Below are 26517 nucleotides of genomic sequence, written 5' to 3' on the forward strand. Positions count from 1 at the left end.
GTAATTATAATGATATTCTTGGATGAGTCATACATTGCCTAATAATTTTTTTATACTATTTACATAAATACCTCACACTCTAATGTATTTACTTTTATAATACCCAAACTTTTAAGTGCATATGCATAAAACCCAAATCATTAACATAACATAAAAAATTCTAATATTCCTAACTTTTTAGAAGTGAAATGCCCTTTTTTTTTGGCATAGATTTATGACATTAAAATGTCAAACTCTAGATATTAAACATGTATAACTTTTAAAACTAATTGGTGTTTCAAAATAGGAAAGTGAATTTTAAAAAGGCTGAGAGGTAATTTTGTAGCAAGTGCATTGGTTGTGCTGAGATGTGACCAATGTAGTAACGTGTAGTAAAAAGCTCTAGGCTCTTGATGTAGTTTTGTATCATGCAGACACACTCATATATTAAATTATTATTATTTTTTTTACTGAGAGGGGTCTGTCTGTACACGTGGAAGACCTTGATTGGAGTCCTGGTACAAGAATGCATCAGAACAATTGATGTAAACCTGATCATGACTCTTGATGTAAGATTTTTTTAGTAAAAATGGCCCAAGTTCGATTTACTCCTTTCCCAAAAATTTTTTAAAAAAATTCTCCAATGGAGCCGAATTGATAATATATATAGAAGCGACAGAATTTATGGGTTCTAAACTAAATCAGACTATGAATAAATTAAGATTGACAAGCAAGTCGAAAAAACTGAATGCTGGAAGTATCCCAATTAATCCAAATTCTTCCTCACACAACTTTGAAGTCATGACAATCAGCTTAAATAAGTTATATCTTTTGAAAAACAATGAGTCTTTTTTAGCCAACTTATGAATAAAAATAGCATCGTATTTTAAAAACATATTAAAATGATAATACATAATGTTTTAAGATAATATATGTTTCTAGGAATATATATTTTACAAGTAAAAATCTACTAAAACTACTTTATTGCCTAATAACTTCAGATCAAAATCAATCTAGTGTTCGAAAATAATAATTCAATAAAGTTTATGTTAATATCTGAAGTATTAACTAGAAATTTGTTGTAAATAACAATACAAATTTATGATACAATGTATTTTGCTATTAGAACATATACTATCTTTGACACAATTGCACAAACACACTTAACATGCATCAAACATATTTGGTTCATGATTGTGTATACTATAACAAATACTTTATGCTTGCATTTAATAAAACTCTTAGAAAATAATTAATGATTATATCTTTTTGAACTTTATTAAAATTTAATTACTCATTAATTTTTTATGTTTTTTTTATTTTTTATAATTTTTATCTTTAATTTATTTTTTTTTCATTCTTAAATAAAATCTTTTTAAATTTTATACCATTAAAATTGTCATCATATTTATTTAACTTATGCCATTATTAAAATCATTATAAAATTTATAAGATATATAATTATAAAAATAATGTGCCCTTATTACATTTTCAAAAGTATATGTAATTTTAAGTTCCATGCCATTATGTTTGTCTCCATATATGCATTTTTACATCTTTTATTTACAAAATCACATAATTTTCTAGTTCAATGTGTTATATTTAACTGTGAAATCACAAATTTGAACCGCACATTACCCTTTAGGCTGACCTTTCCCAAAAAAAAAAAAAAAAAAAAAAAAAACAAAAGAAAATTCAAACCCCTATTTTAGAAAATCTCAACCCCTATTTTTATTTTCAATCAAATTAACAATGAAATTTCAACCCCTATTTTTATTTTCAATCAAATTAACAATTTAATCATAACATACATACATACATACATATATATATATATATATCATACATATTGGCTCACTAATTCAAAAAGATTATTAAAATGTTAGTTTTGTAAATAGCAATGTTTCAAGTCCTGTGATAATTGGCAGGCTAGGCGCACCTAGCTCTACTCGAATTTGACTCGAATGATGATTTGGAAGCTACAACAGAGATGAATAATAAAGCAGTAATTTTTCCCTTCAATTTCTCACAATATGGTAATAATATAGTTATATTTATGTCTAAAATTTAATTATGATGTATAATAATTTAATGCCATTAAAAGAAACCACCTGATATTAAATTAAGGACAAGTTACAAAATCATCATTCTGATCTACAACATATCAGGATATCTTACAAATTCTTCTTTTCATAAAATAATATTTCAGAACCCACATCCCAGCTTCAACTCTGCAAAGACAATAAGTAGCACAAGACACAGGAAGCTTCTCTCAATACCAAAGATGGCCAACAATAGTTTACAGAAACATAATTAAACTATCACAATTAGGATTCTCATCATGGAAGAAGATGAAGGACAGCTTCTTCTGGATTCCTTCCATCCACATTTACCTTCTGAAAGCTTAGTCTACCTGGACCACCATTTCCTGATAGCTGAGATGGGAGCATTCAAAAATGGAGCATATCGATTTACGAAAGGGTTAATGGCACGATCGATCTTGGACCAGACACTCTGATGGTAGCCAGAAGTTGCAGGAACATGATACATGAGTTTCAGCAGCTGGAGAACAATATTAAAGAGAGGTTGGAGCTTGATAATATATATTTTTGAAAGCATTTATGTATATACAACCCGATTCCTATGCAGAAGTCTGAACTTTATATATCAGTCTTATTCCCTTGGCAGAATTTGTCGAGTAAAATGAATCAGACAGAAGTCTAAACTTTTCTATTTCGCCTAAAATAACCAAAAATCAGAGAGCAAAACACACCTGCCAATACATGAATGTGTGGATTATGCTGCGCCTTTGCCTGAAACAAAACAGATTTAGCTTAATTTGCTTTCTTAATGTGAAGGAATAGAAACTTGAAATCCCAAGAAAACGCTGAAAACAAAAAAAGAGAAAGGAAAGAGTAGAAGAAAATCAAGCCAACTTACGAGAAGAGTGATATCAGGAAAAGGAAGCCAAGGGCAACCTCTGCATTTGAACTCAGAATATTAATTGTGGTAGCATTCACATCAACCCACAAGCAGGGTTCATCAAGGTATTTCCTATAACGGATTCAGTAACTTCTTAAATTCAAGAATCATTGAAGATTATTACATCTTTTAAGAAAAAAAATTAAGCTAGCAATATCAATGACATTGGGGAACATGTTTAAAGAAATGCATAATTATTAAATTATAAGGACTAATCAATCACAATAAACAATGATGAATATCCAAGTATACTGGAAAGCTATGTGGCCTGATTATCCATCCATGAAAGCACACCTGGCTACATAAGCTACATCTTTCAGATGGACTGAGCCTAGTACTTTCCAGATACTTCTCAACTTCCTCCTGAAATTTTACACAGCTGCATCTTTTCCTCGTGGAGCAAGCCTATCCAGTTCTTCATCTCAACCACCACAATACTACCAATCTGCCACCATCGCTTATCAGTAGCTGGTCGTGTGGTCTCAACCACCATAATTTTTTTTCGAAGTGTTGGAGATTGGATGGGAGTGGAAGAAACTTTTGGTAATGAAGAAAAATCGATGAATGGAAGGATAAATGCCGCCTTTCCTTATTTGTTCAAGAAGACATCGTCATCATCTTTATCCCAACTACCTGGAGCCGGTTTATGAGTACTCATTCTTCGTTCATTCCTCTAATATTTAAATTGATGGAGACAGTAGGGGACAGGAGCAAGAGAAAGATACCCTGAGAAGTTGAAAAATGATGGGAAAATAAGAGAATTCCAAGTACAAAATATGGAGAGGAAAAGTCCTCCAAGTATAAAAGGTAGATATCAGGACCTGGGTTTGGGAGATTGGAATTTCCAAAGTGCAGGAAAAAAAAAATCCATTCGGACAGTGAAATCCGAATAAAATTTTAATTACTGTAGACCCACTAATGATTAAAACTTAAATCAACTTATAAGTAAAATAATTGTAATTTTGATTAACCTTACCAAGTTTAGTTGCATCTTCTATAAATATATTTTCTCCTTTCAATCATTTTCTAGCTCCAAATTTACCAGAAAATGTTGATTTAAAATATGATAATCTATCAACAAACATTGAATATTCATATTTCTAAATTATAGTAATGAAACAAAAAAGTAAACATGCATGTTAGTTAACCATAATGAATTAATATATAAATAAATAATAATCTATTATTCAATTATTACTATTCATAAATGTTTAGAATATTTTATTGTATGATAGAATATCTCATCTTATTTATATCATTATATTCGTCATAAAAGAACAATCTAAAATTGTACTTATTAAGATAGTAGATAAGAATATCATTTTTCAGCTTATGTGCATGGATATCTTAGCAGCACAGCTAAGATCGTAAATGAGTGAACTTTATCAATCAACATGCATATGCAAGAAATCTATAAAATCCATTTCATCCTCCTCATTTTTACATCATTTAATATTATTTATAAAATTAATGCATGAAAAAAATACATTTAGTACATTGAAAAAACTATAAAATTCATTTCAATATGATCAATACTACCTATAAACCAGATAAATCAAAGTAAATTCTGCGATAAAAATTAATTTGAACAAATAACAATATTAAATCATGCATAGTGTTTAGAGAAATAATAATATTATTATAAATTTAAAATATGAGTAATCACTTCAACTCTCGATGACAATTTTTTTCCTTTTGCTATCACTTTTTATTTGAACACCTAATTATTAATAAAAAATACTATTGTTAGTTAGTTTTATTTACTTCAATTATTAAATAATATTTTTCTTTCATTTAGTTACATAAGTTTAATTATTAACTAATTAGTATTTATTATATAATTAGATGCTTGCAAACTTATTTATTTACAATATTTTGTCATTTATTTAATAGGCAAACCTTCCTTTCATATTTATATTTACTGTATTCCCATAATATACTTTACAATTGAAAATCTTTAAATTAAATTTCTTTAACATAACAACATTATATATACATATTTCTAATGTTGTTATGTTGAAGGGAAGAACTAGTTGGAAAGTTCTAATTAGGTCGCACTAAGATAGAGATTATCAGGAAGGTTTTTGAAGATTTCAAACTAGTTTGGGCTTGACAGGTGGGTCTTTTCGACGGAAGACATGTTATGATACAGTTGAGCAGAAGAAGATTGCACAAGGATTTTCTCAAATAAATTCCTCACAATCGAGGGCAATCATATGAAATTGCTCAAATGAACCCCTGATTTTGATTCCGATCAAAGAACCCCCAATTGCGCTTATCTGGTTCTCATTACCTAAACTCAAGCTACATTTCTTTGATCTACTTACTTCATATGCAATTGGGACTATCATTGGAAAATCTTTTGCAGGTAGACATACCTACAGTTCATTTCTCAAAGCCCTCTATTGCAAAGATTTTGATTGAAAGAGATATTACACTACTAGATGTAGAAGAAGTCTGACTTGGCTATGCTCATGATGGTTATTGGCAAGAAATCATTATGGAACAAAAACCTAACTACTACAAGCATTGCAAGATGTTTGGACACTCGCAAGAGAAATGTTTCAGATTGCACCCACAGTTGAGAACCAATAGTCAAAAGTAGGAACTTGCTGTTAGTGCACCTAAACGCGCTCCCAACAAACCTGATGACAGCCAACCAGATGAGGGAATCACCACAAAACATGAGTTGAACTGCCCCTGGGAACCCTTCTCCTGACCATATTATAAGGGATAATGTTCGAACCGAAAGTCGGGATAGTCTCGCAGCTCTTATTCAGAAAGCATCAGGTGCAGAGGTGACAATTCACACTTCACCTACACTGAAACCTATCGTTGTGACAACGACTGCCTTTCCTTCTACTGTGGTTCTAATATCTAATCAGACCGAGGATCGCATGAGCCAATCTTCAGATGAAGAATGACAGGTTCATACTTCTCGGTGGAAGAAGGCTGGGGGCACACTCCAACTTGGAAACTTAATGGATGATAGTTTGGTTATTTTTGATAATGACACGACACTTCAAAGTTTGTTATCTGGCTTCGCTCCTAAAACTATAGGAAGAGGCAGGACTAAACTGGTTCGTCCCTATCTACTTGTTTTCTGCATGTTTTAAATTTTTTATCTTTTTTTTGAGTTTTTTTGTATCTTTTTGTTGGAGTATTATTGTACTTGGTATCGTATGAGTAGGGTGCCTCTATTGGGCCCTCTCATATAACCTTTATGTATCTTTTTTATTTCAATAAAATCAGCCCTTGGGCTTTTCATAATATATATATATATATCTAATCAAATATTGGTAAAAGGATTTTCTTTTATGCAATTAGAATACCTCTCTCTACCCACCTTGTTGCTTGTTTTGTTGTTTAAAGTTCGTTTTTCGCGATCGTCGACAACGACGTAGCGATTCTGCGGCTTCATCGTCTCTCCCTCGCGTCAGCTTCTGCGGGTTTATCGTCTCGCCCCCGCGGTATCGTGCAAGATCTCCCGCAATCGCATTCGCTCGCAAGGATTAGCGAACTCCCACCCCCTTATGCGCCGCTCTAGCTTTTGCGATGGCCAGAGGGTTGGTTCAGCGATTTGAAATGCCCAAGCTGGGCACTGTTTTAGTGCTCATAATCAAGCACTATTCAACACCACAAACCGATTGTTGTTTTGGTGCCTGTTATTGGGCGCTGTTAGCACCCGCTATCTGGTGGTGTTAGCACCTGTATCAGTCTCCTGGGATTTAGGCAGCTTTCGTTTCGTATTCAAAGCTTTTATTTCATGGTCAACCACTCTTGGATCCCACTAACGACCGCACTGTCTCCTGGGGTATGACAAGGTCCACGTCGGTCTGTCCTTTTAGTATCGTGTACCACGCCTATACTGGTAAATCTTCCAAAAGTAATATATGATCGGTTCAATTGAGCGTGTAGTGATAGTAATCAGACCCTCTCGTCTGGTGCTGCTGATACAACATTGACCTGACATAATCTCGGTCGTATTAGTTCTGTGTTTGGGGAGGGTGTCTCGGTCCTCTCGTCTAGTGTTATTATTAAACTGGCTCCACTGATGTTGCTTTGTTGAAAAGGGATCCTATGACATCGGGCTCTGTCGAAGGAAGGATAGTGATACGCTTCCTACCCTTGGTAAAAAAATACGTATTTTTATATGTCTTGTTGGGTCCTTTAGTCAAATTGCCACAGTCTTCCGAATAAAAGGTGGCAAGCATCCATAAAGATCACATCACACCACACACAGTCCTGCAACTGGCCTCCGATCAAAAATTCTACCAAGATGTTAACCTGATTCTCCTTCTTCAACCGCGTAAGTGAATATGACTGAGAATTTCTCTGCATTGTGAGTCCTAATTTCTACCATCCCTGTCAACGCCACATTCTTGATGTTTTAGCCGTCAATGATGAGACTGCATACCTTTCCGTTCACTATGCATTGGGTGTAAAATATATTGAGGCGAAGTCACTGCAAATCCAGTCTCCTTAGTCTGCAGGATTCCTCGAATTACGAGCACCTTTCCTTCATCTAGGGGAAACTTATACACCTCACCCTGTTTCTCGACCTTTTCTTCATCGCTAATCTCTTCCACGACACCCTAATCAGTGAGACTACTCTACACGTTTGGAGGCTATGTGGTCGTAACTGTGACACTTGAAACATTTCTTGGCCGGTAAATGTTGGAGGCGCTACCTTTCTCTTGCTTCTTCTCGCTCTGATTCAAACTATCATTCCTGTGTCCAGACTCACTGCCCTCTTCTAGGATGCCCTTGTCGGCCATGGTAACTATAAGTGGTCGATTGTCTGGAGATTACTACCTGAAAGATGATTGTTACTTTGCTTCTGCTGTCTTTCTACTTTCAAGGCCAGTGTCTGGACGTCTCCCCATGTCCAGTATGGCTGCAGTTATACCACATTGCTAATGGCAAGCCTCAGACCCCCAAGATATCTGGCTACTGTATGCTCTTTCAGTTCTTTCAGTTCGCATTTGAGTTGTAAGTGATCAAACTGAGTTGTGAACTCCTCTACTGAAAGATCCTCTACTGCAAGTTGTGGAGCTTTAGAAACATATCCTGACGATAGTCGTGTGGGAGACTTTTTCTGCACTATCTTCTTTATGTTCTCCCACTTAGTGATCTTTTTTACTGTCTTCCTACTTTCTCTGCCTCTGCCTACACACATTTTCCCACTATAGGGAAGCGCTCTTCTTCAGCTTGATAGCAACTAGCTTGACCCGACTTCCACCGATACCTCCTTATATTCGAAGGTTCGTTCAACAGTTTGTAGCCACTCAAGAAATTCATCCGGATCCATGACTTCTTCAAACTCAAGTAAATCCACCTCGATCCCATAGTGTTTGGGTCCCCTTGGTATCTCCTCTAGGGAATTCTCCCTTTGGGAGGGATTCAAGTATCCCTCTCTAAGCCTTCTCTGATACTGCATCACGAAACATCGTGGCTTGTCTTCTTCATCACTGAAAGTCTCCCCATGGAAGGATTCAGATCGTCATTTCTTTCTCCCCTTCGACTCTCTAGGTTCGGGTTGAAGGTATTCTCCTCCTATGTTAACTCTTCAATCTCCACAAGTCTCTATCGAAGACAGCAGAGCTCCCTCCTTAACTCTTCTCGGATAGGCTCGGGCAAGCATCTCCGGGGCGAAATGGCTAGGGATTAAGGAATAGGAAAGAAAAATTTTAGTATGGTTACGGTTTGGGCTTCCATATTTGGTGGCATGAAAGAAAGTTTTGGTTTATGACGAATGCTCAGAAATCTTAGGGTGTGACTAGGGTTGGACCTGGCTTTGATACCAAATGATATCGAAACTAGTAGGGAAAATAGTGGAAACACAAAAAAGTTCATTAATATTAAAATAGGGTTACAACATAACTCGAACGAAAATAACAACGCAAAACATAAAACGACACAAGTAAACACTCCTAGATGCATCCCAATGGGTAATGGAGGTCGGTTGTAGGAATCGAGATAAGTGAGAGGGATGACGGCAGTCACGGAAAGCAAGTGGTAGCGAAGGGAAGGTTCGGAATTGTTGGGAAAGCAAGTAGAAAAGGGTTATAGGTGGTTTGCAGCAGTAGTGGGGTGGTTGGGAGGCACTTGAAATAACCTTTCTTACGTACACTGCATACATGTTTAAGCACAATATTTTCTCCTAAAACCGGCTAGGTATACTTTAGTAAATATCCAGTTAGTAAGGGAAAATTCTGCACAAAAATACGAGAGAGTGCGGAAGGAGAGTGCGGCGACAATAGTAATCTGCACCTATAGTAATAGAGTGCGGACGACACGACAACAATAGTAATCTGCAGGAAGAGGAATAGGCTATCGAGGTGTTGGAGGGAGAGTGCGGCGACAGAGAAGTGGGGGAGGAGAATACAATCACTACCTTAGAGGGGATATAGCCGAATCACCACCATCTTCTCGGACACAGCCACATAAGAGATGAAACTGAACACAGTAAGAACTGACTCCCTACATACCTAGGACAGTAATTTATAGGCTCCCTCCATACGGAGGAAGCTTTTACACAAAGGAAGAGAGTGGGCAGCCTAGAGAAATTCCAAAAGAACTCCCTAGGCCAGCTGATTTGTGATGCGCCAAGACAGATCGCAATAGTTCGTGATCCGTGTTACGATTCTTCTAGCCTTCGTGCAAGATCTTCCGCAATTGCGTTCCCTCATGAGAATTCACGAACTCCCACTCCCTCTTCTGCGCCTCTCTCGCTTCTGCAATGCCCAACCGGTTGGCCCCGTGATTTGAAACGGCCGAACCGGGCGCTGTTAGCGCCTGTATCACCAAGCCAAGATTTAGCTTTGAGATGACACTTAAGAGATTTAAAAGTTCCTATTATGTTTTTGCAAATAAAGTATAAATATATGTAAAGTGAGAAAAGTTGTGAACCTTCTGATGTCGAACTATCATAGCCCAACATGCAAATAAGTAAAAACTTGCGGGAACATAACGCATCTTTCTAAACAATATACATAATTCAAGTATACTGCTCGTTAAGAAAATTACCTGTACAAATTAGAATGTGCCATGCTTTTTCTTGAGAACTTCACTACATGCTGAACTGACCAACAAAGAACAGGAACCAGGCCAACTGTAAAAATAAATCATAATTTCTTAGGAAGTAATTTAGGGGCAGTTTCAATCAATCGTAATAACTGGCAAGCACTCAAATGGCATTACACAATGAGTTGTGTCAAAATAGTTCCCTGACTTTTTACATGGGGTCATTTTAGTGCCATAGTCTATAAAAATACCACATTAGTCCCCAAACTTTTTAAATTGGTAAATGAAATAGTCCTTCGTGGGAAAATATTCACATCTACAAAATATGAAACATAATTTAAGATGAATACTCACTTTTAAAAGGCATTGAAGAAGTACTTAGCATAATGCTGTAGGGGAGATTAATAAATTCTCTGGTTGCAATAACAGACTGCAACCATGTGTGGATGCCTTGCTGATTCCATGTCCTTGGTACCTGTAAAGGAAAAAAATACATAATGAAGGCCAAGATGACTTATCTAAAAAAACATAAAGGAATCACACTAAAAACCAGTCAATTTTTTTATTTATTTAGACGTTTGCTTTCAACTTACCCCAAAACGAGTGTACAAGGAAAACAGTGAGGAAAAGGCAGCTCCCAGCAAAGATAACAAATATGCTTTGCCTGCAAGACTTTTTGGTACAAGGGGAAGGATCCCAAGAATGGACATAGCAAATACCTACCAATCAGGGATACATCAGAACAAGTCACAAGATTCAACCAAGGGATTATAAGGCTGTAAATTAAAAGTAGATGTAACGAAACTCTGCCTTCAATGCAAAATTGTGCCAGTTACTTGCTTAATTTGAAGTGCTTCCAAAGACAACTGAACATTTAGCAAGTCAAACCGGCTTTCATGCAGGATTTAGAAGAATTAAACCACAGGTTTTTCACATAGCTGTCAGCCTTCCACGAAAAAGCATTTGAAAGGGACCACGAGATTTTTTTCTACATTTTTTTTTGGTAGGGGTGGGGGGCATGTAAAAAGGCAATGTCTTAAAGCTTACATAAGCAAATCTTCAACATTGCTTTAATAGACAATGTTCTTAAGCAGATTTTCTCTTTGTTGAAAGGGATGGAAACTTACTTTAAATAGTAAACAAGTGTAATCAATTACCTATTTATTAATCCAAAAGTGATTTATTCTCATTAAGAATATATAATTTAGTCATAATCATTTCAAATAATAAACTACTTAAATATGAGATTAATTGTTCTTATACACCTTCGACCAATTTAATCTATTTAATCATATGCATAATGATTATAAATATTATTTACTAAATTGATCAAATACTAATGATTCCAACAAATTAAGAAGCAGTTTGGGATCATTTTTGCTTTTTGTTTATCATTTTTTTTTATTTTCAATCTTTTTTTTTAATGTTTTGATTTGAAATAAAATATATTTGATTCGTTAGGACATGTCTAGATATTTTTAAAAATACTTTAAACACCTAAAAGTTATTTTGAATGTTTTTAAGAACATGATTTATTTTTTCAAATAAAAAATAAAAACATATAAAAAATGTAGTAAACAAACATGCTTTTACAAATAAAAGCAAAACAATAACAAAATAAAAATGATCTCAAACAACCTTCAAGTATCTAGTTAAATGTCAAATCATCTTATCAATTAGACTAACTCAAAATGTAAATACTCATGCATACAATACGAAAAATCATGATGGAAAATTTCAAAGCTAAGGACCAGAGGCGTTCTCTTCCAACCAATACAAGAGGATCAAGAAAGAGGACGTATTAGGGTTTACAGTTAGTTATCCTATACAAATTTAGAATTAAATGCAATAAATCACCAACAAACATAACAGTAAGATCTAGAGTTTGTTCACCTTTAATTTTGAAATAAAAAGTCCCTTTTAATGGAAGTCAAAAAATGAGCAAAGAACAGTTCAAATGATAATTTAATGACAACCAAACAAAGATCTAGAGCTTATAAAACTCAAATTTCAATTAAAACTAACACAGCAATTACAAAATCTAAATTATAATAGATTTAAAATATTAAATTACTCAAGAAAATCAATCACTGATTTTAGAAAATTAAAATACAACAAGGAAAAGAAGCCATAAAATAAAAATCTAAGCCTCATGGAGATGCAAAGAGACAACTGACTGAAAGAATCTATTGTCACAACTTGCACCACGCAAGAAAGATCCACATCCAATTATCACTCAAGCACCAAGATGAAAGTATAAATTTTATAAAGCAAACAACAGATGCCCCAGTAGCCAAATTGAGAATCACAAATTTCGGCTCCAAAATTTGAGGCAAGTTGTCAATAACCGAACTAAAATTTTAGCTCCAAAATTTTGAGCTAAGCAGATGATAATCATTATTGACAAAATTCTCCACTTAAGTATTCCTCAAAATGGTAACTTCATATGGTTATGGAATCATCACAAATCTTTCTGAAGCCATCAAAATTGTACCCTGTGAATATAATTTGCTGCAGTCACAAAAAACTCTCTCTATCTTCCTCTTCTCTTTCACTGTCCATATCTTCATTCTTTTTTATAATTATCACTGCTTCTCTCTTTAATATTTCCTTCCACCCTTTGTTTTCTATTTCGCTAAAAGCAACCAAAACTCACATGCACAGTTGTTTCTCCAATTCATTTCTTAATGTATTTATAGAGCTTATAAAGAGGTGAACCTTACATCCAAATTTAAGTTTTAAATTTAACCAAAAAGTTACCCAAATTAATAAAGTTTATAACAGCTAATCAAGCCAGATATTATCCAGAAAAAAAGATAATCTATAATTATTCTGAAAACCACCTATTTTAAACCTTGTCATATCCTGATAAAATTATTGATTCAAAATCCTAACACTTCTCTACCCTCTTGATCTCTTCAATATTTTCCCATAACTTGGTAGTTATTCTTCTCTAGCTTGTCGTTCACATACTCTACATAATATAAATAAAAAAAATATAATTGAAGCGGCATCCCGCTGTTCCCTAGTTCTTCTATCTACCAACACCAGTTAAATACTATCACGCAAAGCAGCCCAACAAGCTGTTCAATTCTTAATGAAGCTATAGAAATTACAGGGAGGTGGGTTTTAAATCTAAATTAGGCTTTATTTTATCTTGAATATATTCAGAATCACAAAGTTTGTAACATATATTATCTAATTTTATTCAATATAATAAGTAATCATTTTTCTAAAATCACCTAATTTAAATAGAATGCTTATCCTAACAAAGTTTGTAACAAATATTTAAATTGGATTTCATCCAATAATAACAATTAATAATTATTCTAAAATTATCTGCTTTAAACCCTGTAAAATTATTAAGTCAAAATCCTAATACTTCTCTGTCTTCTTCATCCTTTCAGATCTCTTTCTGCATAACTGGGTAATTCTTCTTCTCTATTTTTCGCTATAAAATACTCTACATACTGATGGTTAATTCCTTTAGGTCCCCTTTATCAAAGAAGGTATCCTCTTCAACCATACTCCTTTCTGCAGAGCTATGAATTTTTAAAAGCCACGAAGCTTCACTTATTAGTAATAACTTTCCTAATTTTTTTTTAAAAACTGCATGCTTTTTGCCCTTGCTGCACAAACAATATTCCATCTACTGCTATGGTTTGATTACTGCTTTCTGTTGACGCCAAATTCATAATTATTACATAAATGGAATTCTTTGAAACCATTTTTGCACACTACATTTGATAGTTGGGGTTTTTACTTGCCAAAACCCTAAAAATTTTAATATAACAAGATAGCTTCCATTTTCCGTTATAACTCATGCCAGCCACCCAAACCCCCTAAATCCCTCGTCTTTGCCCCTCCCAATGGACACTGCTCTCACCCGTCTCGCTCCGTCGCCTCCGTGTCTCCTCCCATCACCTGTCGTCAATCGTTAATGCCTCCAGTCGTCACCTTCCCCTGCTCTTTCCCACACTTGGATGCAACCTTGAATTGAGAATAAAACATTAAGGTAAAACATCAAGTCTTGAAAACCCTCCTCCCTTTTAGCCTCCTCTTGAGTTGCGAAAAATACTCACACCTCCACACGTCGATCGTTGCATTTGAGGGTTTCACCCATTGGAACATCGTAGGTTTCATTCGAGGGTTTCAGGCTTGTGTTGTGGTGCAAATGTTGCTGAAAGCGAGATTATTTGTGCCCCTTTCTCTTAAATTTTGCAGAAACTCTGATCTTTCTTTCCCCTTTCATTGAGATTTCACTGTAACTCTGTCGGCAGATTTATATGCAACACAGAGGTGAAATTGGTTTTTTATTTCTGTTGGAAATTTACAAGGGTAGCACCCAAATCTATGCAATTACCTATTTCACACCTAAATCTAAATTTCTGTTGGGTTTAGAAAGTGGAAGAAATTTTTTTGGAGCCTTTACATATATCTTATGCAATTACATATGCCTTACATTTTTGTGCTCGTGATGGTTAAATGCATTTAAGGCAAGATGACAAAGAGTCATAACTACAGTATGATTGTCGTGTGCTTGTTTAGGGTTTAGGGTATATTATATGTAATTGCATATAATATAAATATGTAATTACATATTTCTATTGGTTCACTATCTCTTAACTGGTATTGTAATTTCCTTAACATTTAGGGTTTTGTAATGAATATAAGGCGTTTTCATGAGTTTCTTTCTATGTATTGGTTTGGGATGATCTTGCATTAGTTAGAAATTGAGCTGTTTGCATATGGTTGAGCATTTACTAATATGTAAAAAATGTAAGGCATGTTCTCATGAGTTTCTTTCTATGTATTGATATAGGCAATTTGAAAATTCACAATGTCACAAGGTGACGAAATAGATGAGCACTATCATTCAAACTCATATAGTACTAGCAGATGCACATATGATCTTGATGAATATATCAATGGTCAATAAATAAAATGTATAATGATATGTCATTAGAGGTTGGCACTCAGTTTAAAGATTCGGCTCGTTTTAGACAATTTATTCAGAAACTAGCCATTTCTAATAATTTTGGAATAAAATTAAAAAAATGATAGAAAAATAGTTATTTCAGTATGCTCATACGATGGTTGTCCATGGAGGGTGAGAGTTTTGGCTTGTCCAGATGGACATACATTTGAAATAAGAAAAATCAAAAGTTTACATTTATGCTCAAGTGTGAATAGTGTCGGTAACAAACAAGCTACATCCATCTGGGTGGCCACTGAAATTCAAGATATAGTCAAAACTTTTCCAAATATGCCTCCTTAACAAATTAATTTTGCTTTAGAAAATAAGTAATGGTGATGACTTCCATATATGAAGGTACGGAGATCGAGGTACTTAACATGAGATCAAATATATGGAGCAGTTGATGATAGTTTCAAATTGTTGCCTGCACTCTGTGCAGAGCTTGTCAAAAGAAACCCTGGTTCTTACATTATTTTGTATTACAATAGCATTGATCATGCATTTGAGAGAATATACATTAGTTTTAGGGTGTATATTAACGGGTTTATGGTTGGTTGCAAACATCTTGTGGGGCTCAATGCATACCATTTAAAATCAAAATATCTAAGAGTGTTACTTTCAGCAAATGCTATGAATGAAAATAATAGCATCTTTGCAATTACATTTGCAGTTGTTGAGTCTGAGTCGAAGAAATCTTGGGAATGGGTTTTGGGGCATTTTTATCTATCTTTTGAGTTTGAAGTTGCGCCACTAGCATTTATCTCTAATATGGAGAAAGATTTGATCGAGGCACTTAGGGTGTCTTTCCTAATGCTGAACATATAGTTTGCATGCGCCATTTGTGAAAGAAAATTAAAAAATACAACCATTTTAAAAGTAGCAAGACAATCCGACACAATGTTTGGCTGGCTGCAAATGCATACCTTAAGGTCGAACTTGATAAAAAATTTGAAAAGATACATGAAATTAGTCCTCAATTGCATTACTATTTGTACAATTTTCTTTACAAATGGTTCAAATGTCATTTTTTTCCTGAAATTAGAAATCAATCAAATACCAACAACATATCCAATCTTTGAACTCATGGATTGGGCAAGCAAGAGACAAAACAGTTGTCGATTTAGTTGATTTCATAAGATGCATGCTAATGGATATTGGACCAGAAAGAAAGTCAAATTCAAGCAATTGGGCTTCTATATTAGCTCCCGTGGTTGAGAACTTCATAAGAAAATTAACCACAACAAAGACAAGGTTCATTATCAGAGATTCAACAACTTATAAGGTCGAGGTAGAGAGTGATAACTGCAGATTTGAAGTTGACATTCAACTGAAAGAATGTGGTTGTGGGTTTTGACAAATGACTGGACTCCCGTGCATCCATGCTGTCTATTTCATTGGCACAAAAGAGTAAAACACATGACATGCTTATGTGGATGAGTATTATCATACATTTAGGTATATGTTTTTTGCAAATTAAATTCAAACAAATTTTAGTTTGATATACCTTCTTCAACATTAATCATGTATTTATAGATATAGAATGGCATATGATGGTGCAATCTCCACCTCCTAAGAAAGAGCGAATGGATTGGTGATTTACATATAATGCCACCAAATACATGTAGGTCTAGAGGTCGACCAAAGAAATAGAGAATAAGAAGTTTTATGGAGGGCCAGAGTAAGAAAATTTCTCACAAATGTTGTCATTATGGTGATTGGTGGTATCACAAAACTACTTGCAAGAATCCGATTAGCCAATCAAGCCAAAGTTTTCCTGATGTTGATACAATGTCATGTGTCTGAACTTACATATGTTGATAGGGAACCAAGAACAAAGCTTCAAGTGCACCAAGAGAGATTTGATGACATTAACAGAGTTTCACTTGATGAAGAGCATTTAGTTGTGGACCACACAATTCTTTTTGGTTTTTTGTGGATCACATTATTGTTAGTTTTGAATCACACGTTATTCTTTCTAACTAGAAATGAGATACCAATTATTTTGTTAGTTGTGGAACATGTCCTATTGTTTTTTATTTAAAATGTACATGACATTTTTTTAGCTTGGTTTCAAGAGTTAGTGTTTTCACTTTGGCAAATTTTGAGACTTTTGGCAGGTTTTTTCTTGGCAACCTCTGAAACTTTTAATATAACAAGTTAGTCACCATTTTCTCTTATATCTCACGAGAGTCCCCCAAAACCCTCAAATCCCTCATTTCAGCTTGGTTTAGTTGTGGCATTCTTATGTTACTGATTTCATTTGCCACACTTTTCATATTGAATTCTCAATTTGAATGGTGACATGTTTGGATGATGATCTGACCTGCAATTACGTATATATTTAAGCTCCAAAAGATGGACAAAAACTTGACCCAATTTATATTTAAGCGGCTAGTGTGCAAAATAATATTTTATAAAATTTAGAATTTGATTTATATTTCATACACTAGGGGTTCTACGCAAGTATACGAACCATTGCAAGCAATATAAGGTTTTCTTTTAATACCCCAAGTATCAATCTCACAGAGAAGCGAAGTATCTCTTAAGCTAATTATAGTCTACTACTATCAGGGCTTAGTTTGAAATGTCGATTAAACTGATTTTTCTAAAAACTATTCCTAAATGAAAATCTTAAATCTAAAAATAACTTATCTGGATAAATTAGTTTGAAGAATTTTGAGATGTTAAATACTACTCTTCCCGTGCAATGACCTAAATAATTTGTAGGAATTAAATGCTTAGAATATATTATTGTCAGTGACAAATAGGAGCATACATATTATTTACCCCCTCTCGGTTCTAGCAAAGAACATTGCCTAACATAGAGTTTTTCACCAACTTGTGTAATAGTGCTGAGTAGATTCTGGCCTCTCACTTCTAGATAACTCACTATGCCCTCTCTATAGGACATACTAGGAACCCTTACGATCTAAACTCTAGACTGAATTGATAAAGAATCTAGTCTATCACCCTAAAAACATCAATTCTACGCCCATCAAAATTTATCTCCCTATCTATTTGCACTCCCCTCAGGTGATCGCGACGACTCTGCCCAAGATGAAATGTGGTACTCACTAGTTGGGTGAAATTATAGCCCTCTCAGGTCATTATCTTTCACAACGAATTTTAACCTCACAAGTGATCAATTTGCAAAGTCAATTAAGAACTGGTGAAAATATCATCACATTAATAAAATTAGAGAATATATAAGCAAATCTAAATTCTTAAACATGCATCTATTTCATTGCAAAAGAAAAGTAAAATGAAGTAAAATGATTGATAAAATTAAGTAATAAATTATGTGCCAACAAAAAACATGTCTACCTACCCTCTTTCGAGTGTAGAGGTACGCTTAGTATTCTATTAGTTTTATGTTGTCACTTAGAAGCATTTAATAGAAACAGATTGTTAAATTATATTTTCTTAAATGTTACATTGTCGTCTAAATTATTTTACTAGCCATCCAGTCAATGTGAGTGCACTCAAGTTACACGATCACTGTTCTCTTAAATCTTAGTTTCACTTTCAACAGATTTTAACATAACTTATTGTCACTCAAATTATATTAATCAAGCAAAGAAGATATTACTCATCACATGAAAATAAAAATAATTTTATCATTAAACAAATTTTCTTACACATGCCACTATTTAATATTAAAATAAAAGAGTAAAGAAATCTACTTACGAAACATGTATAAAACACCACAGAAAACTTCGTTTAAATCAAAGAAAATCCACTAGAAAGTGTTTACAACAATTACAAGATAATGAAGAACACAATACTTAGATTTTCCCCTTTGAAATAAATAACAAATTTAAATAACAAATTTCTCCATCAAAGTCTCTTGCCGATCCATGCACCGCCCATACTGAAATAAATAACAAATTTCTCAATCAAAGTCTCTTGCCGATCCATGCACCGCCCATACATTTCTTACACATATCTCTCAAAATCTCTCACCAATCTCTCCAGATAAAGTGAAAATCTACATCTCCATACTCACACCAAACTCTCTCTAAAATCCTTCTAAAAACTCCTAAAACTTCTCTAATTCCCCTCCTAAAACTTGTCATGAGAGGCGTCAAGCCCCTCTAATTAAAAAAAAACAAAAACTCTTCATTTTCTCCAAGAGACACATCTCTTCATCCCATCCGTTCATTCCAAGAGGCACATCACTTCATCCAAGAGCCTTTCCAAGTGTTTAGAATCATTAAATCACTGCATGGGACGTGCAAGTTGTCCAGAAGCTTTCAGAACATCCCAGAATGTCCCAGAATCACCCAAAACTCGCTTAAAAACCGTCTTGTGGGCTATAATGTCTGTGATTGGTGCTATAGTGGCGCTATAGCACCACCCTGCGCACAACTACACCGTTTTGCCCCGTTTCGCTCCATTTCAGCTCCGTTTTGCTCCGTTTCAGTTCTGTTGCGCTCCAGATTGGTATACATACAAGATAGGCATGAAAACAAAATTTATTTAAAGTGTAATTTCATTCAAAACATGTAATAAATATGAAGGAGATTAGGCACAGAAAGACATACCAAAAATATGTCAAATCAGAATTTTCTTCCTTGCTCGTTTTAGCCCCAAATTACACCATTTTTGTTTCATTTTCACCAAAACTCCATTTTTTATACTTGAAGACAAAAACATGCAAAATATCTTCCTTAAAGTATAATATCATCAAAAATATGCATAAAATGATCATGAAATGTATATTAAAAATAGGTAAATTTAAGGTGGATCAGATGACCTCGAACTTCTTTGGCAACAATAGTAGAACATTATTGGTAATTATTGTTCATGTTTACTGATAGTTCAATGAGTAATATTTATTCAATGGTTCTTTCGATGAGTTACATTTTTTGTCTACATAGTGGTTGTTCCATATGCTATTTTTTCTATCATTTTGAAAGCTTTTATTCCTTAGCATTGGTTTTTTTATACAATCTCTATATTTAATGTGGTAATATGCGACATGTTTGGATGGCCACAAGCTTCTCGGGCAACCACAGTCGATGGGTGGTTGAAAGATGGGTGGTTGAGCAAAAGACCATATGGCAGCTTGGACGAGTCTTACATTTGTTACATATTAGTAAAAGCTCAGCCATAGGCAAACAAGTAAGATTTCTAACTAATGCAAATTTATCCTATAGCAATTAACAGAAAGAAACTCATGCAAACATGTTTTACATTCATTACAACACCTTAAATGCTAAACCATGTGCAACATCTACGTTTCTAACTAATGAGATTGACAGTAATTAAGTACTCCTCATCTCATGCTTATCTCCAAAACTAACTCTGTTATCTGGTATGAAATGTTGTCAAAGTGTAAGTGAACATTCTCTTTTTTTAAAACATCATTTAAGAAACTCATCTCATGGTGATAGCAGCCGATTACACACATAACACTTCATTTTCATGTATTTATTTGTCTAAAACCAAAATTGCAATTTTTGCATCAATTTTAAAAGAAGAATTAAGATGTCCTATTTCTTGCTGATTACGCACATAACACTTGATTTTTATGTATTTACTTTTCTAACACCTAAATTGCAATTTTTGCATCATAGCACCTTAAGGTGCATTCCAATCTTTAAAAGTTAAAATAGTGTTACTTTTTATGTGATATGAAACATTTTGGTGGTATGCATGTAAAAAGTGAAGTATAGGTGTTAGATATGTAAATGCATAAGAATTAAGAGTTAGGTATGTAAATGCCACTATAATAGAAAAGGGTGGCTAGTTATGCAAAATGTTGTTTTCATTTGATGGTTTCGGATTGTTGGCGTGAGATATAATAAAAAAAGGTGGCTAGCATATTATATTAAAAGTTTTAGGGGTTTGCCAAGTAAAAGCTCCATTCTTGTTATTAATGTTATGATATAATATAGGGGGCAATTACATACAGACACTCAAGAATTGCTAAGTATAAAACTCCAGCTTATATTTTTCATTTTTATCATATTCTTAATATTTTGATCATGGAACTATTGTAAATATCCCTATTATATATATGCAGCAGCTAATATTTTGATCATGACACTCTTGTAACTCATTACCTGTCTTCCATAAAAACTATGGTGTTGATAAGGAGGATTGTTGCATTCTTTAGAATCATACCAAAGATTTGATTATTACCTGCTTGTGACTCGTATGTCTCTTGTGATAAAGAGGATTGTTACCTACTTTGACTCATAAGTTTTGGTGATAGTTTTAAGGTCCTCAACAGGTGGAAAGAGGTTCAATTCATATTTAGGTAATGCTTAATATTCATTTTTATCATGCTCCTCTTGGATGAACGTTGCAGTTTTGCCTTTTACTGGGGGCTCATTTGTATTTTCCTTATGTTATCTTATGTAGAGGAGGTTTATTCTGCTGTAGTGTGATTTGTATAGGATAAATTTTCAACATATAGCATATGATTGATTGTTGATATTGATGAGGAGATCGCTTATATTGAGAAGAATTATTATGTTGTAGTGTTATTGCCGATATTGATTTGGATAGCTATGAACTACCTTTTTATTCAACATATAGTTTCTGAATGAGCCCTATGTTTTTTATTAATCAACCTTAGTCAAATTTTAAAAGCCCAAATTTAGTCGTTGAGATAGTCTATATTGATATTAAGTTTATTCATTAGATCTATCTTTAATTCACATGTCAAATGATCAGATGTAATTTAAAATAAAATATGCCAATGATGATTGATTTCTATCACACTAAAGCATGTGTGGACAATTTCAGATGAACAGGTGTAATTTGCTTTCATTATTGATGCTCATAAACCACATGATACATTTCTAGAATCTCGAACCAATTGCCTGTCGATGGAAACTCCAAGTTTGCTTTTACCTAGAAGAGAAGATCAGTCCTTTCTCTTCTACTTTTTATTTGCCCATGTTCAAAGCATAAGCCACCCAGTAAAACAAAAACGATCGGGCGCAACGCCAAGATAGACCAGTCGATCCCACAATCCCTCAATGCCAAGTATAAAAAAAGCTTGCCACTAAACTCAACACAGAAAAAACTCTGGAGGTGGTTCCATGCCCAGTAGTGACAAGCTCCGCAAATGGTACAGTGCAAATCATCCCATTAACAAGTCTTGTTAGTGACAGGAGCACAAAGAGTGTCGAAACAAGGAATATCATCAGTGATTCATATAATCATGTTTTTTGTTTTATAAATTTTCTTGTCCTTATTGCAGCAATCATTATCAAAAAGCAGAAAATCGAAAAAATTAATATATACATAAAAATATTTTGCATTAATCTCCAGACAATCTAACATTTGGTCCTCCTCTCATGTAACCCTACTTGCCCCTACAGGACAAGTCTTCCTCTCTCCCTCTCTTTTCTGCTTTCTCCCCTTCGATCCCTAAACCCTATCCCTTGGGCATGATCGGACATATTTGGAATCAACATTTTCATTTTTTTTTTTAATACATTGATACCGATTAGCCTTTGCAATAGCACTAAAAGGACTCCAGTTGGATAACAATAACTGAACAATTTTTTTACGGAATATTTATATACATACAACTCAACTCCTATGTATTTACATATCTAATAGCTAAACTTCAATTTTTACATATGTCACCTTATCTATGGATGAAAATGTATACTCCACATTTTAGAAGTTAAAATAATGGTACTTTTGATGTAACATGAGAGATTTGAGTAGCATGAATGTAAAAATCAAATCTTAGGTCTTAGATATGCAAATACATAGGAATTAAGTGGTATGTATGTAAATGCCCCAATTTTTAGTTTCAAAACTATAAGTTTAACCTTCTTTGCAATGTAAGGAAAACTGACAAAATCATTCAAAGGTTTGAGAAAAGAAATGAAAATAACTCTCCAAAAAAATCCAGCAAAAATCAAAACAATAAAGTAGTAACATTTGTCTCTCAAAAAAAAAAAAAAAACTAGCAAAAATCAAAACAATAAAGAAGTAACATTTGTCTCTCAAAAAAAAAAAAAAAAAAAAAAAAAAAAACTTAAACAATGCAAAAATTATAATGTAAATTTGTTCTTATTGTAGTGAGATAGACCATAGAAGAGTAATAGAATAGGTAAAGAATAAAAATGCATATAGCAAAATTGTATAATATAAATAAAAATATAGCATATTTTGCTAACCCATGAATTGAATGCAAAATTAAAAGTCTGTTTATCCAGTTGTAAAGAAGATGAGATCCTGCTTTGTGGTGCAGATGCTTCAGAAGCAGACCCTGCATCACATATTTTAGTTAACCCCTGGCAAAACAATCTAAGATGAATATAAAAAACGCACGTTGATACTTACCTGAGTTATGAGGGCTTTTATTTTCTGTAGTAGGTACTGATGTGGATCTCTCTGATGATCTAGATGTCTGAAAAGAGCTGGAAGAGGACATGGGTTGAACCACAAAATTGGGATCCTGCATGAAAACTTGGGTCAATGCTTAAAGATGGTAAATTGTTAGATCAAACTAAGGCAGCAGTGACCAAATCATATAAATCAGATTAAACCGGAAAAGCTCATATTAAGTTTGAGCCGCATAACTGTTAAAAGTTTTCCTCCACTTTCATCATTCAACCAATAAATCATGCCATGTAATACCATAATTGTTGCTAGCCGCCAAAATATGACAGCAATCAATCATCACCCATCTCCTCGTCTTTCCCCCTTCTCCTTATCTCCATCAAAAGCACCAATGAAGCCAATGACCATTGCTTTCCTCAGTCCATCTCAAACCTTTCATTTTCTCAAGCCTACCCATCTGCTCCTCCTGAACTTCTTCCCTTCAAGTAGGCCATTATCACTTCTAGTTGCCCGCTACTCTCACTCTCCAACCTCTACTCAATCAACTCTTTCCAAATCAGCTCTTCTCCTCCAGTAGCACTACCACTAATAACAGCCATGCCCTTCCCTTCTTCACCTCCACAAGTGGATCGCGTTGGTATCCCACTGGATTCAGATTGGGTCCAAACAAAGAAACTTTGACGTGCAGTCAAACTCGTTGAGATTTAGGGCCCGTATAAGTGCGAGCGGCGTTTTGAAAACGCCGTCTTACCATTTGATTTGCGCGTTTTGACAGTTTATCCAAAAACAGGGTTTTGTATTTGTGAAGCGCGAGGCCCGCGGGGTGAACCCTGCGGGCCACGTTTTCGTTGGCATTATTACTCCCATGCTCTGGTTATTGTTCACATCTCCCTGCCCTCATTCTCGTTTGCAACTCCTGTACCCTAGCCGTTCCTCCCTCTTCGACAATCGTTCTCTCGACGGGTAGAGCCCTTCCCTCTTCTTCTTCGCCATCTCCTCTTCCTTCTTCGACATCTACTTCTTCGGCAAAACTAGTTTTATTCAAATGATTAGAGAATAAATAGCAGTACAAATGTATGTAGTGACGCAAGGAAGTTAACTTCGAGGTAATTCTCTTGATTTGGTCACTAGAGTTGTTGAATTCCAAGAGTGGGGACCGGATGAGGTGCGGGAGATGAGAATTTAGATAATTGGTTTGGTGGGATCATGATTATTATGCAACAGAAGAAGCAATGTGGAAAATGGATGTAGGAATCATTGTGTATTGTGAAAATGACCAAGTGATGAAAATTTTGATTGGCTGAGATGGATTGGTGTTGATGGTTCAAATGGGTTGCAAATATGGCAAATTCGGTGAAGACATAGCGAGCACCTAAGGGCTAGTTTATCAACTAGAGTATCATTACTTATGACACTAAAAGGATCGTAAGGATAAATAGCAATTTCGATCTTGCTAGAAACTCCAAGAAAATATTGGGCTGGGTGAATGGGGAGAACAAAGAACATAGCAAAAGGGGGTTTTTGTTTCATTTGATTGATTCCATACAAGTCTTCATATATAATTGTGGATTCCATACAAAGTACTTGGTACTCATAACTACCTATAAACTGACTCATAAAAACTATTAAGCAACTTATTACAGTTACCAACCAAATTGCTATTGTTCAAGCGGCATCCAAATTGCTCTTTTTTTTTTCTTTTTAACTGATTGTGTTTCTTGTTCATTTGCTTTAGAGTAATTAACAAGTTAAACACATTAGATTAATCCCCTTCTTTCTATGGTTTCTTTGTTTCTTTGGCAAGTTATACACATTGTTGAAGTGGCATCCAAATCGCCATCCATTTTCATTGAACTGGGAAGAAATCTGGTAACCATTCATCACTAAAGTAAATTAAATTGAAGATATTAATCCATTGTAGATTTAAGTGGTTCATAGGTTGTTCCTGTTTGCTCATATGTTGTTTCCAACGACTGGCACTACATTCTAATTGTAATTTCATTCCCTTCAATTGTCATTGCCCTGGCGTAGTAGTATCCATCGTATTAAGGGTATAGAAGGGTGAATGGAGCCTTTTGTATACAAATAGGTACCTTTAGGGTTTCCAGAGGTTTTTATATGTTATGCATGCAAGCATAATTGTGTTTTATTAGACTAACAATATATATATATGTATGTATGTATATATATATATATATATATATATATTTATGTGGAGCCATTTTTTTTAATGTCAGTCAATTGTTCAAAAGCTCCAATAGAATCAATGAATATAATTTTGGTTTCACACACACACAGGCTAGCTTCTTTGTGGTCTTGGGTGAAATCAACGTCCTGCAAACCTAATGATGCAGTTGGAATATCATTGCACATAATTCTTTGTTTAGCTTTATTTGTATTTTTTTTTTTCCTTCATTGGATTTGCTACTTGCTTAAACACTGGAGCAAAGTCAAACTACATAAATATGTAAGCATAAATTGTGCTTACAGAGTTATAGACTTGATATTCAATTTAATATAAGTAATATATATATCATGAATTCAAAAGCTTTTTAACCTGCTATTGATTATTATGACTAGTATTTTTTATGTGATAGGAATGATTTGGCTTGTGTAAATGTGAAAAGTAAAGTTTTTGTGTTAGACATGTAAATGCATAGAAATTGGGTGGTATGTATGTAACTGTCCCTCGATTTATTTATCTGCTATCAGTATAGAAATGGTTTTGGTGGCTGTGTTGAGTTAAAATTAAAAAGCCTGCTCGCAACTGTTTTTGTGAAAGATGAATAAAATCGTTGTGCTGTTTAAATTGAAGTTTTTTATCACCTACCAAGTATGGAGCAGCTTGGACGGCCACTGAACTTTGTTGTTGGCAATTGTTGCTTCCACACTTTGGTAGTTTGAGAAGTGTTTGATTGATTCTTTCTACGGTATTGGAAACCCCTATCTGGTGATTGAATGATTCTTCGCCAAGTCTCTCATCCATTGTATCTATCTCCTTTTATTTCTATGAACTTTTTATAGTTAAATATGTCACTACAATGAGAAGGCTTTCCTTTAAAATGTTATGCCACTTTCTCATCAGTATTTGGCATGGAGAATTGGTTTTTTTCTTTAAGAATGGTGAAGTTATGAAGCATGATGATGCAGATTCCATTCTCTAACTTGCAATACTTTGTGGTTACTATGGTGTCATTTCCTTTGGATGGATCATGTAGTTTTTATTCGGCGGGCCT

The 26517-nt window shown here is 34.3% G+C and overlaps 1 protein-coding gene across 1 annotated transcript in view; it reads right to left on the minus strand.

The window, feature by feature from the left end:
- Window positions 1–2066: 2066 nt before the first annotated feature.
- Window positions 2067–26517, minus strand: part of LOC110026612 — a 30342-nt gene continuing 5891 nt past the window's right edge. Inside the window, exons 2-9 of the mRNA XM_020727617.1 lie at window positions 23282–23396; window positions 23116–23207; window positions 10581–10706; window positions 10342–10462; window positions 9991–10075; window positions 2920–3033; window positions 2753–2792; window positions 2067–2541 (exon numbers count right to left, since the gene is read on the minus strand). Of these exons, the coding sequence (XP_020583276.1) occupies window positions 2389–2541; window positions 2753–2792; window positions 2920–3033; window positions 9991–10075; window positions 10342–10462; window positions 10581–10706; window positions 23116–23207; window positions 23282–23396 (846 nt within the window). The 3' untranslated portion in view covers window positions 2067–2388. The remainder of the gene's footprint in view (window positions 2542–2752; window positions 2793–2919; window positions 3034–9990; window positions 10076–10341; window positions 10463–10580; window positions 10707–23115; window positions 23208–23281; window positions 23397–26517) is intronic.

Source organism: Phalaenopsis equestris, unplaced genomic scaffold (genome assembly GCF_001263595.1).
Source record: "Phalaenopsis equestris unplaced genomic scaffold, ASM126359v1 Scaffold000387, whole genome shotgun sequence".
NCBI lineage: Eukaryota > Viridiplantae > Streptophyta > Magnoliopsida > Asparagales > Orchidaceae > Phalaenopsis > Phalaenopsis equestris.